General features: G+C 32.2%; 1 protein-coding gene across 3 annotated transcripts in view; it reads left to right on the top strand.

The window, feature by feature from the left end:
- Positions 1-15296, top strand: part of LOC123708764 (flocculation protein FLO11-like) — a 50235-nt gene that overhangs the window by 21296 nt on the left and 13643 nt on the right. For 2 of the 3 annotated variants that reach the window (XM_045659636.1, XM_045659634.1), the window contains exon 2: positions 5104-5197. Coding sequence is in view for 1 of the 3 variants with exons in the window: in XM_045659634.1 (XP_045515590.1) it covers positions 5104-5197 (94 nt within the window). In the remaining 2 variants the exon portion in view is untranslated. Of the gene's footprint in view, positions 1-5103; positions 5203-15296 lie in introns of all 3 variants that reach the window. The other variant, XM_045659635.1, reaches the window with a different exon arrangement.

Genomic DNA, 15296 nt, shown 5'->3' with positions numbered 1-15296 from the left:
GTAAAACTTTTGTTTGTCCTCATGGTCTGTCGTCTTCCTAATAATTTTGAATTTCGAATTTACAACATTATCTGGTAATTCCGGAAGAATTACTATCCCTCAGATGAACATAGTTGTGAATATTGGGTGTGAATTTTACCAGTGTTATTACAATTGTAATACAGGTATTGTTCGAATGCGGAACCGCAAAGAATTCATACCGTATTCTTTCGTCAAGGTTTCGAACAATGATTATAATTTCGAAATGCTATTCGCCTAATGTAATTAGCAATAGTATTAACCCGTGAATTTGTCTAATATATCCTGTTTATTATATAAAATTATTAACGAAATATATGCTGATTTGTTGTTTTTTACGGCAATCCCTTTTGTAAATGTAATTGTTTGTATATTCTGTTTATTAACAAAGCTTTGTTTGTTATTTTACGTATCTTATTTATAATTATTTAATAATAAATTATCGAAATTATGATAGAGAGTCGATATACATATTATATATATTTCAAACGACACTGTATGTACTGGCGTCTCACAAACTCCCTTCGGCCCTTTAATGCGACGCTGGTGCGCAATATGACGTTTCAAACTCCATACAGAACATAAAAAAATGGGTCACAAGAATAAAAAAAGCTGTAGCTAATACGTCATTGGTGAATAACAACTTTGACGGTTGAAATCACAAGCAGTATATAAAGATCAGATTTCCCATTTTCTGAAATAAGTATTTATTAGAGTCAGTAAAGTTTGTTCTAAATTTGAAACCTGAAAATTTCTATTTGTTTGTAACGTAATATGCGAAATTTTAAAATTCGAATAAGTCTTAAGCGCAGATACAATGTCTTTAAATTTAGAATACAATAAGGTTGTGAATGTTACCCAAGGCTTTAATTTTCAAAATGATTGCTACTGTATCGAATTGGCTCAGAACAGCAAATAACATGGGTACTTAGCGGTCCCAATTCAACTAGAATAAAACGTATTGTTAATGTATTTTTAAGTATGAAGTGTAATCCAAATTCAATTACCTTGTTACATCAAGGTTGGTAGACCACCAACGTGCAACTAATACAGACCAACATGGACAATTGGTATGTATATGGAGAATATTTTTCACCTACTTCAAAACGAAGAGGATTTTTTTTTCATGCCGATAAATTTTTCTTTAATGACGATACAAAACCTCTATTTATTTAAAAAAAAACATATATTTCCTGACTTTGTATTAACAAGTTATAATTACTTTTACAATTATGTTAATTACAATTTTTATTAATAAATGATCCCTTCATTTAATAAATAATCCCTTCATATGGAGCATATACATGCCGTTTTTTTTGAAAATTTTATATCGACTCTCAGACTTAGATAAGCTTCGATATTTTTTTTAGGAAATTAAAAAAAATAAACCTCTAGATCTAAACACAACACTAAACTATGCGACCTAACCTAACCTAACCTAACTATATACCTTTGATGTTTTATTTTAGAACTACCGTACGTAGCTGTAATTGCAATAAAATCCACTGGGGACACCGGGCTTCGAATGGAACAGTGTTGTTGAAAGCTTAATTAATGTATTGCTGGTTATTTTGTTAAGGCCGAAGCGTGCAGTGTTCGACCCCGCAGAGTACCTTGAAACGCACATTTTTTGCCCCTTGCGAACAGTGGGCAATATTTACTACGCTTTCACATTTCATTAATTGCATGGACAGTTTTTAAATGTTCTACTTTCAACTGTCACTTGAAGTACTTTCTACGAGTTGAATTACTTTTTAAGTATAATAAAATTAATCGTATCTATTTCATTCGTAATCCTACAGATGAATTACTTAAAATTATAGGTGTAGTATATATATATATAAATCAATGGCGCTACAACCTTTTTAGGTCTGGGCCTCAGATTTCTGTATCTGTTTCATGATCATTTGTTAATCGAATAGGCAAGTAGGTGATCAGCCTTCTGTGCCTGACGCACGCCATTTTTTGGGTCTAAGGCAAGCCGGTGTTCCTCCACGATGTTTTCCTTCACCGTTCGAGCTCATGTTAAATGCGCCCATGGAAAGAAAATCCATTGGTGCACAGCCGGGGATCGAACCTACGACCTCAGGGATGAGAGTCGCCCGCTGTACCCACTAGGCCAACACTGCTAATATATATATATATATATAAAATTCTTGGGTCACAATGTTTGTTCCCATACTCCTCCGAATCGGCTCGACCGATAGTTATGAATTTCCTTATGCATATTCAGTAAGTCTGATCTATCTTTTAAACTCCTAAGTGTTAAGTGGTATCTGCCCCAAAAATTTTATTTTTTTATGACACAGCATACAAAAATACATACAACCCTTAATTTTCACCCCTACAAAAAATGTTTCCTGGAAATAATATACATGGCAAAACGACGTTTGCCGGGTCAGCTAGTAATATATAATAAAAAAGTTAAATACGAAAGGAACAAATCAATAAATTTTTAAAACACATTTAAGTAAGTCATACCTAATTCGGCTTGCTTGTACACCACAAGTGAGGGTATGTACGTGAGGGTGTGTATGTGGGGCATGCTCATAATGCAGGTATTGGATATTCTTAATACTCGATTTAAGCATATTCCACGTTAAACAAGTTAAGGTTTAAATAGTGGTCGTTGTAAAAGACAATATAGTTAATTGTGCTTCTTCAAATTTGCAGAATAAGAAAAGAACAGGTCACTACTTTTATAACTATTTCCACTACAATCGATATGATTATTTCCAACACACAAATATACAGTATTTACAATATTATTGACCTACATAGTAATAATAATAATAAATAGAAAATTAAAACAATTTGAACGCTGGCAGTACTTCGTCGCTGTATTGCGATACTTATTCGAGCATCAGCTCTTCTATCTACCAGGCACCATCATAAATCTGGGCACTTGAACCGCTCGACCCAAGAGAGTAGATCGAAAGGGATTAAAATAGAAGTTGGATGAAGGACTCTTATAGGCGTTGATTATTTTTAACCTCCTATCCAGTTTTTGTCCTATGTTTGACCTCTTGACCTTTAGATGGGTAAATTTAAATAATTTCTTCTTCATTCAGTATCATAGGTTAGTCAGATGACGTGTGAATTCGGAGGCTAGGCAATACGTAAAAACCAGTTAGGTGGCATTTGACAACATTTCTATTAACATTCTCATGCAACACATTTATGCGGTGACCTAAGACTGTCGAGGTGCAAATTGCTAGACAAGTAACATTTTGACATTGTTCAAAGATAACTTGTTTGTAGATAAAAGAAAGTGAATGTACTAAATGGCATCTAGGATATCGTTTTCACGATAGATCTAGATAACTCTGGCAATACTTGATGGGCTGGTAATATCGTATTTACCAATATATATAATTAAACTATTTTTAAAGAGTAAGAATGGAGTGTCTTTCCCATTCTTCTTCATATGAAACTACCTTTTAGAAGGGGCAACTAGAGTTATAATTTTGACTTTCAAATGCGCCTTTGTAATATTCCTTAATTGAAATAAATGATTTGACTTTGACTTTAAGAGCAAAACAGAAAAGAACTTTTACCATCGTGGGAGCAAAACTTTTATACCTTGCCTATTACTAAAACCTGTGAGCTTTGAGAAACAAAAATCAGAAATCTAAATATATAGTTAAATAGAATATTAACAATTCAAGAATTTAAACATAGTCTCATCGGTCTGTTATTAAAAAAGGTACAAATACGAGTACTTAGGTTATTGAATGATAAATAATGTGTGTATTTCCTAGGTTAATTTCCCGGCGAAACAACATTTGTCTCGGGCCTGAAGGCGGATCACCTTGTCCCGAATATCAAAGATACAAAAATGTCGTGTCAAACAACGAACTTATCGAACCAAATTAATTATATATATGCAATGCTATTTTGAAATATGCCCAGGTAAACCAGTAATACACATAAAGGTCGTCTTCAATAGTTTTCAAATTATGACCTAATGGTATGGGAATCTGCATTAATCACCAATTTATTTCTTAACATCCTGTGTCAACTTACCTGACCTATAACATGACCTCTTATTTAAAATATCATAAATGGAAGGTTAGATAGACCTTAGTAATTTATCTACGCAACGAACTTATTCGAACGATTTAAAAAAAAGTTAAGCGTTATGCATTGAATTATCTCTTTCTATAACTATATAATCCTATGTGTACTAAAGTAAAATAAATCTTGTAAGATTTTTACAATAACTTTGCTATATTTATTTTAGTAGGAATCGCGTGTCATCTGAAAAACGATTTGACTATGTTAGATACATTTTGTCCATGTCCAAAGGCGACACCTTTTTACGTTGGACCAATCACAATCAAACGAAACGCGTCATGTTGTGTTTTGCTTTTCATATTTTCTAACCTACCTACCTAATAATGTCATAAGTTAGTAATTTATCTTCACTTGTAATAAAATGCAACTTCCTTTGAATTATTAAAAGATTATTTAACTAAAAAGTTTTGTATAATAAGCGTGGAAAAATATCCAATTACAAGTCTATTTATTATATTGTGTAATTTCTATAAAATGTCAGAACTCTATAGCAATAGTAACTAATGCTTATGTGTCAATAAGTTGAATAGCTGTATCTCGCATTATTTTCGTTTTTGTATAGATCGAGATTGAATTTATTCTCATTATGGTGACCACATCTCACATTCTTTTGTGTCAATGTTCCAACATTAAAGCAACAAAACTCTCTATTCGCGATTAGTCTCTCTTTTCTATTAAATTTTTATTCATGTCAGTTGTACTTATTTAATTTGACAGTTTGGCATCCATTTAGACTATTGTATGAAAGTCGTCATTGTACAGTTTTTTTTGATACTGAAGTGGGCTCCGATTTAGTTTAGATGTGATTATTTATTATTTATCATATTTGTCTTAATTACGTTTTATGTTTCAGCTCTAGTGATATTTCCTATTAAATAAATAACAACGATTACTTATATAAATAGTTCCACGTAACTCTTTGGTTCAATCAATTAATAGCCATTACTAAATCATTATTAATTATGATCAGATTATCTGATAAGATTTACAATAAACATTTTGTTACAGGCCATGGACTCAGCTCCGTAGTCTGATACAAAAAAAGCGCCATTATGAGGGGTTCAATACACAGCACCGTTTAGCAGACGCTGCACATCGCAAAGTGAGGTAAATTGTATTATTTTAAGATAGATACATATACCAGTATTAATATTGATTGACGTCTAATCTAAAAACGTTCCTTTGTTAAATTTATTTATTTGAAAAGTTAGTTGTGCATTGAGATTTATCAATTATAAAAACCCTAAAATCGTCTAGTTAAAAGAACGATAAAGCTATTTATAAGGGTTGTCAAAACTTATGATTTTAAATTCTCCCACATTTTACCCTGCTTGCCTTTAAAAATCTAATCATCTTCCCCTTGGATAGACATGGCGTAATAATTTTTCAAATACATCGTGGTGCAACATGCACACATCCCTGCTTCTACAATTTTCAGCTTATTGGTTATGCTTACACTCGTATTGTATATAGTTAGTATTTTTACATTTATACTTAAATAAAAACTTTCCAGCCATACCGTGACATTCTTTATTGTTTCATGCAATAACGATTCATGGTTATGGGCAGTATCTTTGGTCACAATCATCCGCGTAGAGAACGCATGTGTTTGTAGACAAATTTTGTAAATCATTAATGTACAAAAGAAACAATAATGAGCCTACTATGCTCCCCCGAGGAACCCCTGTATTGCAATCCATAGCCACAGACTTGTACCTTATATCAATATGTTTAGGAGAGGAAGTATGTGTGATTTCAACATATGGATTACGTCCAGTCATAATATGTTTATAAACTACTTGTTTCAACTTTATTGCACAATATTTGTACAAGTCGTGATTAAAATAATGTTAAAGGCTTACTTTAACTCAATCTAAATGGTATTGCTGTTTGCAAGGCTTTCAATTAATCCAGTAACAATTACGTCACTGTGTGACTTTTGTAGTCAAAAATTTGGAATCGGAACGTGCTTTATACCTCAATTTCTTTGTTCAGATCAGTTCCGTCACCAAACACAGTTTTATCAGACATCCATCATTCTAAAGCACTCGTCGCTAATGTAGACATTGTTAACTTTTCAACGCTTAATATTTTTGAAATAACGCCGTCTATTGACACAAAGATTGCTTAAAAATGCATTACCCAAGATCTTGCATAGACAGTAATGACGCGTATACCTGGACTTACCCGATTTATTCAAAGTTTGAACAAAAAGTTATGCCCCCATTTCGTTGAGTGAAACTAACTTGTGTGCCAAGGCCACAAACAAATTGATATTACGAGCGAGAGCTGGCTTACAAATTTACAGATTGTCACGTTTTTAATGCGACTGCAACTATAACCCTCTCACTGAACTAATTAAATATTATGAAACTCTAAAAGAAAAATAAACAATGCAAGAACAATGAAACTGCCAATTTGATAATTGCTATGTCGGTCGATGATCTTAAATTAGCTACCATTGTATAGTTTAGACTACAGTCGGCTCTAGAATTGCGCTGTTCATAATCGTATTTCTTGATTTTTTAATAAATTCATCAGTTCTATTAAAACCACCCATATGGTCGATTTTGATAGTTAAGGTACGTAACCTTAGGATGAATTAACGACTGCTTACGAATCTTTCCAAGGTTATACGTAACTAGTCCTGGAAACATTCGGAACACTTATAAAATTAAAAACAAATCCTTTTTTATCTAAATCAGTAAAATGCGAGTATATTATAACTGGAATTCGCTGACAGAAATATTTTCAACTTATATATATATATATATATATATATGTATATACATACCAATAGTGCTACAACCTTTAAAGTCTGGGCCTCAGATTTATGTATCTGCTCCGAGATCATTTCTAATAGCGAAGTAGGTGATCAACCTTCTGTGCCTGACACACCGAATGTTTATTGCGCACATCAGACAGAAAGTCCATTTGCGCACAGCCGGGGATCAAACCTAGTACCCCAGGGATGAGAGTCGAAACACCTTATAATACAATAATAAGAAAATAATTGTTATATTGAATGTTATAACTACTGTTGTTGTAGTGTTACATTTACTGTAGCAATTTAATTTTATAAACCGATAATGGTATATATTGGTAATGAAACGATAACTCTGGAGGCGCCAGACTTGTTCACCTCTGTGACATATTTTATTATACCTACAATTTGTATCCGTTTTATATAGTACCTCTTTATGCTAAGATTTCGAAATTCGTGTAATGCGTTTGTAATGTTTTAAGCCCCGTTTTACATTAAAAAAATATATAGGCTTGTAAGTTTTGAATTAACTAAGCTTAAGAAAAGCTTTTGAACTTAACGGGCCTTAAAATTACATAAAAGAATACGATGTCCTGATGAATATAATTATAGAAATTGTAATAATTACATTTGTCATCATTACATTGAAAAACAAAAAATATTAGCATGAATTTTCGATCTAAAATATATGAATTAATTTATATGTACATACTTGCTAGCTGACCCGGCAAACGTTTTTTTGCCATGTAAATAATTTCTAGAGAATTCCTAGTGTAGAAAAAAAAGTATTGGTGATAGAAGAGTGAAAATGTAGGGTTGTATGTATTTTTTAAAGCCACATAATAAAAAAATATCCAAAAAATAAAATATTATATTTTGAAGAGGACCCCTATCACTTAGGGGTTTGAAGTATATATAGTAGCCGATTCTCAGACATACTGAATATGCATACAAAATTTCATAAGAATCGGTTGAGCCGTTTCGGAGGAGTATGGGAACGAACATTGTGACACGAGAATTTAATATATATATAGAGATTTATATAATTGAATGTTCCTGGTGTATGTTTCCGAGCATCCTCTCAAATCATTTTACTTAATAATAAAAGAACGTTACTGTTCACTACTCACTCTACCAATGGAAATCTAATCGTTTTGCATATTATATTCTGATCAAAAATAGATATTACTGATCTGGTTTCTTTGCATTGCTTCAAATATGCAACGCATTTTAATGCAGTTTTCAATAGCATAATTTTAATTTATAGTACTCCGTACATAATACATACTAATGAATTGCGCTTTCCAGATGTCTGTACTGTTATGCTAAGATCGACAAATTTCATTAAACTTTAACATACGGCTTTTAAGAAAAATGTCTTCACCACCACTATGTGAAACCGGGCAGTTGGTTTGAGGTCTAAGGAATCATTGAACCAATTCGAATTAGGGTCGTTCAAGAAAAGAGCGTACCAATGTGGGTGTCCATGATCGGCGATTTCACTTAACATTTGATGAGTATCTTGACCGTTTTCCTCTCACAAAAAACCCTCTGATTCAGAAACAACTGAGTGTAAATTCCAAATTTAAAACGTTAAATTACTATTTCCTATTATTCTTAAACCTAGTATATGTATTAATGATCGTGACAATTGATAGTTAAATTTGAACTCATTAAATATTCATAATGCCCACAAGATTTCGTTCGCTTTTGCAATATTTTGCAATAAGATCGATACCCATCAATCACTGTGCTGGCGCACCGTGTAACGAATGTTTACTAATGACACCGTAATGATGATATTCAAATTGTTACATTCAGTCGAAATACGTGAATATAATATTGAATGCCAACTATTTTATTACCATATTTTGGCTTAAAACAACATAATTATTCGCGAATATAACGGAATAAACATTACAGTCTGATCAATTTTAAAGAAAGCTGTGTTAAGTGTCTACCTATACATGTCTACCTAATCAGCTGTTTTGCTCGTATTTTTTTTTTCTAACAATAAGAAAATGTATTTTTTGTTTGCCATAATTGTCATAACATTACATCACACTTCAATAAATAATCATATTAAGATCTTCCAATATCTTAATATAATCGTAATGTTGTCTAAGTGGTACACGATATATTTATTTACTTATTAACACTTTGTTACATTACAATATATAAAAGAACATATTTAATATATTAAGAAAAACTATTTTTGAACGGATTAAAGCTATGTATTATTATATATATTGATATATATTTAATATATTTCAACGGAATAGTGTTACATTTAAATTAATCTTATTATCCACGTTGTGACGTGTAAAATATATATACTATATTTATTTAAAACCTAAACCTAACATATATTTACAGTATTTACAATTTTCTTAACCTACATCGTAATGATAAAAATGATTAATTAGCACTTGAGACCCCACAAGAGTTTCAACTCCAAAGGGGACAAAATCTAAGTTGGAGCAGAGACTCTTATATTTGAGCCGTTTAATATTTTCCGCCTGCTCTGCGGCCGCTCCGAGTGATGTTTATATCACTCAGATATATATGTATACTATATATTATTATAATAACACGTAATAATTTTGTGGATACCTTGCGAAACTCTGTATAACTTCTCTGAGAGAGGTGGAAGGGGTTTTCTAAGACTTTTTAGAGGGCAGATGGAGGGGGGTGTCTTATCGCCCATGAAATGAACTGAATTAGTTAGTAATGGTGGTAGTCACCTGGAATAAACACGATAGAACTTCTTAAAAATATTTTTCTATTTTAGTTCTTAATATACGTTTCAAAAGACTTTAGAAATCGATGGCAAACATAATACCAATCCTTCCTTGAACTAACAAATTTAACAAAATATTGATAAATTTTAATACAAGCGTTAATCGCTTCAATTTGTGTGAAGTGCAAATACTTCGTTAAAGGTCTGCTATGCGCGAATGACGGCTTTATACAAATGTCAAGGTCAATAATATAGCTACTTATAAACCCAGATTAGTCTCAGTTTCCCACTTTCAGTAGCTTTTTCACAAAAAACTTCTTAAACTAACAATATTCCTGACTTCCTGGCAAGACTTCTATGCACCTTACATTCAGTTTTTATTGAAGTGATACATTTTGTTAGCATGAATTACCATACTCTTCTATTTGTTATATTTAGTGAATAATATTTCGATCAACATTTTTACAATAGGAAGTCTTACAAAGTAAAAGTTGTCCGAGGCGGATTGAAGTTAATTTTAGTTACTTATTTTTATTATTTATGAGAACACCAAATCAACAAGAACAAAGAAAAAAAAAATTCGTATTCACCGCTTCCCTATTCGATTCCCGCAAAACAACAATTGCGAAAGTGTAGCGAAGATTGACACAAATCTGTTCCTCTCATAAAATTCATCGGGATTATCTAAATTACATAACATTGCTCTAAGGTTGGACTCCTTCAAGAAAAGAGCATACCAATTCTTGAAAGGCCGGCAACACACTTGCGAGCGTTCTGGCAATGTGAGTGTCCATGGGCGGCGGTATCCTGCCCGTTACATTTAAAAAAAATGTTGGCGATTTAAAAGAGAGTTTATTGCCAGTTCTGCTTGTCCGTTATACGCACTTGATTTAAGAACTGATAGTAAATGTAAATTTAGAAGCTCAACGTGACCACGCACACTGAAAAGTACGCGAAACGTCCGAAAAAAATTAAAATTTAGAATTATGTAAATAACTATAAGTTTTAAAAATAATACATAGCTGTAATCCATTCAAAAAGTGTTTTTCTTAAAGCAATTACTTTTTTACTGACGTTCATATTAATTGAATCATTTAGTTATATGTCATAAATATATAATTTCGTTTTCTTTTTATTTGATCAGGGTCTCGCTTCTCCGCGAATTTTCTGTGTCCACCGGTTTCTCACCGGTCCAGTGTACAGTTTTGATGTCGATGCGTGATTCACTTTGTCGGTCCATCTGGCTGATGATCCATGATGAGGCCACGTGTTTCTTTCTGTGTTACCAACCACGATCAGTTTCTTCAAATTCTGATCGCCACTTACACAGCTTAGATACAACATACCCTCCCACTACGACAGACTGCTCAGCACGTACCTATCATAATCCCATAAGATTCTAGCTATCATTAGCAGCATCATGTTTTCCGACAAGATAATGTTTGTTTGTTATTATGACGTCATATTCTGGAACTAGTTGCATTGCGCCCGCGCCGTCACGCGGCCGCGTTGCGCAAGAACGCATTCTAACCGCTTTTTCTATTACGTAAAACTGTATCAAAATTTGTATTCACGTAGAGCAAGTCGCTTTGTAATTCCTTTTTTTTGCATTCCAAATTCAAAATCACGTAATTAGGTTACAGATGCGTAACGTAATTATAATTTTTAATGTTAATTTCCGATCGGAGTATTAGTATGAGATTGCGGAAACTTTTTTGTTAAATATTGGGTTCTATAACATTTGTAAGAATATCTTCAGTCTGGAATCTCTCCAACTAAAACCTGCGCTAACGCTCATTTGGTCTAATGAAAATTATTAAACCAATGTACCAATCGAAATTAATGTTAAATCTTCTTATATTAAACCCACAATTCATTAAACTAAATCAGTCTAATTGCAATTTAATTAATTTCACACTCTTTCATGCGTTTCTATCAAAACGTTTATTATAAATTGTTTAATTCTATCAACAATTTACAGCGCAAAAAACCTCCATATGCAAAAAAACAAAAAACTTCTACTCAGTAAGTAATCCAAATCAAGAAAATCAATTAATATTACACAGTAGTTATCCTTAAATATCTTGTCTTCGCTATTTCCTGCGATCACAAAAAATGTAAACACTATGTTAACAATAATTTATAAGGAAATGTTTCCTTGAAAGATATATGCAAAGAGTTGCGTACACGCCCTTCACTGGTGTTATAAACATCCTGACAGTTGACATTGTCAAGTCATTTTTTAAATACAAATGCATGATAAACGGTTTTAACAGTTCGGTCGTCTCTAGTCTATGCGATATCCTGACACACAATGCATGCCGGTTTCCTCACGATGTTTTCTTTCACCGTAGGAAGTGTTGCGCATATAGAAAAGAAAGTTCATTGGTACACCGTGATTTGCATGTCCTCAAGGTCGCTTGCTCAAACCGCTAGGCCGATGCTCTAAATATAAATATAATAACCGTATAATGATTTGTCATATATGCTCTAGATGGGGCATCAGGTCACGTCAACACTACTGAGCGGCGATGGGACTGTTGCAGCCATGTTTATACAGGGATAACTATCCCATTATAATAATATAACCTATCGTTAATAAGTTGCAAGAATATAATCAAAAGAAGTCGAAGGATCGTGAGCGCGTCCTACCAAAAATTACTGAGTTATATGAGATACATATTTTTGCTTAAATGTCGCAACATTTTATATAACCCATATTTTTTACTGATGATATAGGTGAAAGAATCGGTTCTTAGTTTTAGAGTTTATCATATTATATGTAAATGTCATTATTGTGCTACAAACCAGGGCCTGTACGAGATTAAACTCTTGTTGATTATTTTCTGTGCTTTTTCTCACTTTGTTTCTTTTATGAAGCTAAAAATTATTCATTTTACAAACTTTAAAATGATAAAGTTTCGAAAATTTATTCTGACTACTATACTATATATTTTCTCGCTGTGTTGTGTTGCAAGGTATTCTATAACTACAGACAGATATTGACAAAACTCGGTTCGGATCTGTGTCTGCCCTTATTGGAAGTTACAGAGTACGGGTTATTAACTAGCATTTACTAACACACTAAACTACTATACACCTCGGATGTGTGAGATAACGTCAGTTACAAATAGATTAGCCGACAAGTGACAAGATATCGACCTATCAAACTGCTTTCCCCATTGTTGTCTCTATTGGTACTCCCAACAACCGCCCAAGTATTTATATGATATTTTATTCAGTAGCTAACAAGTGAAAACAAATATAATACAATGGCGATTTTTTCAATACGTGTCATTAGATGGTCAAATTTATTAATAACAAATTGTATTAGGAAAACATTTTTTAAACGGATTGAAGCTATGTATTATTATTATAAACTTATAATTATTATGGTCACCGTGACCAAGCATGCTGTAAAGCACGCGAAATGTCGTAAAATTTAAAATTATGTAAATAATTATAAGTTTATAATAATAATACATAGCTTCAATCCGTTTAAAAAGCGTTTTCTTAATGTGTAAAAGCTATGTTAACAAAAGACTATACTATGAAGAAATTGTATTACCATCAAATAAGAACTCAAAAGTTTTAAGTTCATAAACATAGCTTGGTAGGCATTCTCTAACATGCTAGATTCTAAATAAATACATATATTTACCCTGTCTGTCCGAGCACCCACCTAAAAAAAATACCTAAAATTAAATAGTTATTGTAATAGAAAATTAATGATATATTTTGTATGGAAAGCTTCAGAAGTGCTCCCTACTTTAGAGAATGTCCACCTTAATGTATACGTACCAATACCAAATTGTATTGAAAGTTGATGATAAATGTGTCAAAAATTTAATTATACAAATACTAGAAACTTTCATCAAGTCCGTCCTAAGCCTTTGAAGTGTGTCGACGCACTTTTGTACACGGTAATGAAGAATGCGTAAATATTTTTCCATCATAGAAATAAAAAGCCCGATCAAAATCTTAAGACTACAAACCAGAAACAACGATTACTTCAGACGGCCAAGAAACGAAAGGTCATGGGAAAGATGCGGCAAAATCTATGAATATCAAACCTTTGAATGACAATATACGTTTTTATTACATTCATTATACATAATTACTACCTCAAAAGGTCAATATACGATATGTATACATCAGGATTTGATTGCGTGACGAAATTGTTAGTTCAGCTCGAGTTTGTTCACGGTGTATCATTTAAGCTTCTTAATAATTAATTGCAAAACACTTTAACGAAGTTTCATTGATTTTGAAGGTGAAAAAAGCTATTGAATTATATTCCTTATTTTACGGGATTGGAAACTTCCTATAATAAAGGAAATACTAACGTACGTAACCACATATCTTATTTTTCTTGACATTTTAAGTGGAGAGATTATGTCAATGTCAAGTGTCAACTATCTACTGTCGAAAAGCATAGTCGTTTAAACAAGTAATAAAATAAAAAGTCTTTAATAGAAGTATGTGTTTAATAATGTTAAATGTCAAATTCTTGCGTTTATGCATAATATAACTATTATCTGTCAAAAATCCGAGTCGTATTGTAGTATAAAAGTATCAAGAATACATAACATGTTAGTGAGTTAACACAAGATATTTTACTAACACAGTGTAAATTGTTTTGAAAAACATTTTATAAAACAATCTTTGCGCTCTATACTAATCAATAAAAGCAAAAATAATCGCATATATTTAAGATATTGTTAAAGACTATAATTCCATACATGCTCATCACTAAAAGCCTTGTTAGTATGTCTAACAAAGGTCATGCAGTACATCGCGATAAAGTGATCTTCTGCCTACATTATATAATAGTATTATGAAGCAATCACAAATACTAAATGCCAGTGGACCGTATATTTCGTAAAATATGAAGCAATGAAAAATAAACGTTATATAGACTTACCTCTAATTTATTGACATCTCTATAAACTACTAACATAACATAAATATTTTTGTTATAAAAACTTGCGTGAGCTGGATAGGATAATATCTTATTTCTCTTGATATTTCAAGAAAAGATTTTGACGAAGTAGAGAAATAAAAACCAAAATTAGTTATAGGAGTACAAACATGAATCAAGTGTCAACTGTCATTTGTCAAAAAGCATAACTTCTCATTATAACAACCACAATAAATGACATAACGTATCTTTGATTAATTGACGCTTAATAAGTTAAAAGACGTAATTATCGCAATTCGACAATGACATAGGCAGTGTAACACTTTACGATAAATTTATATCTTCAATATGACTAAGTGTTTTTGCCTAAATAAGTATATATATATTTATACGTCTATAACACTTATAATCATATTATCTATTATCCGCGAGGTCTCTCTTCTCTCTCTTGTTTAGTCAAGTATTTTAGTTATACCTGGCATATTTGGTTCGACTTCTAACGATTTTCAAGTTAGAGCTCGAGAGAACGTTAACAAAGGCAAGTACTTAGACAACGTACATAAACTCCGCGCTATATAAAAAGAGCAGATCTTCACTTATAAACATATTTACTGACAAATACCATTTCTCGATTATATTTCAAGGATGCGACATCCGTAGTAGACGACAAAAACGCCAATGAAAGGAAATAAGGAATTCTTGGAGGCGGCAGACAGGACAGTACTTAACAATTAATATTACGCACTCCTCGCCCACGTTGCTAACAATTAACTTCC

Source organism: Pieris brassicae, chromosome 4, assembly GCF_905147105.1.
Source record: "Pieris brassicae chromosome 4, ilPieBrab1.1, whole genome shotgun sequence".
NCBI lineage: Eukaryota > Metazoa > Arthropoda > Insecta > Lepidoptera > Pieridae > Pieris > Pieris brassicae.
This window is presented reverse-complemented; position numbering and strand designations above follow the sequence as displayed.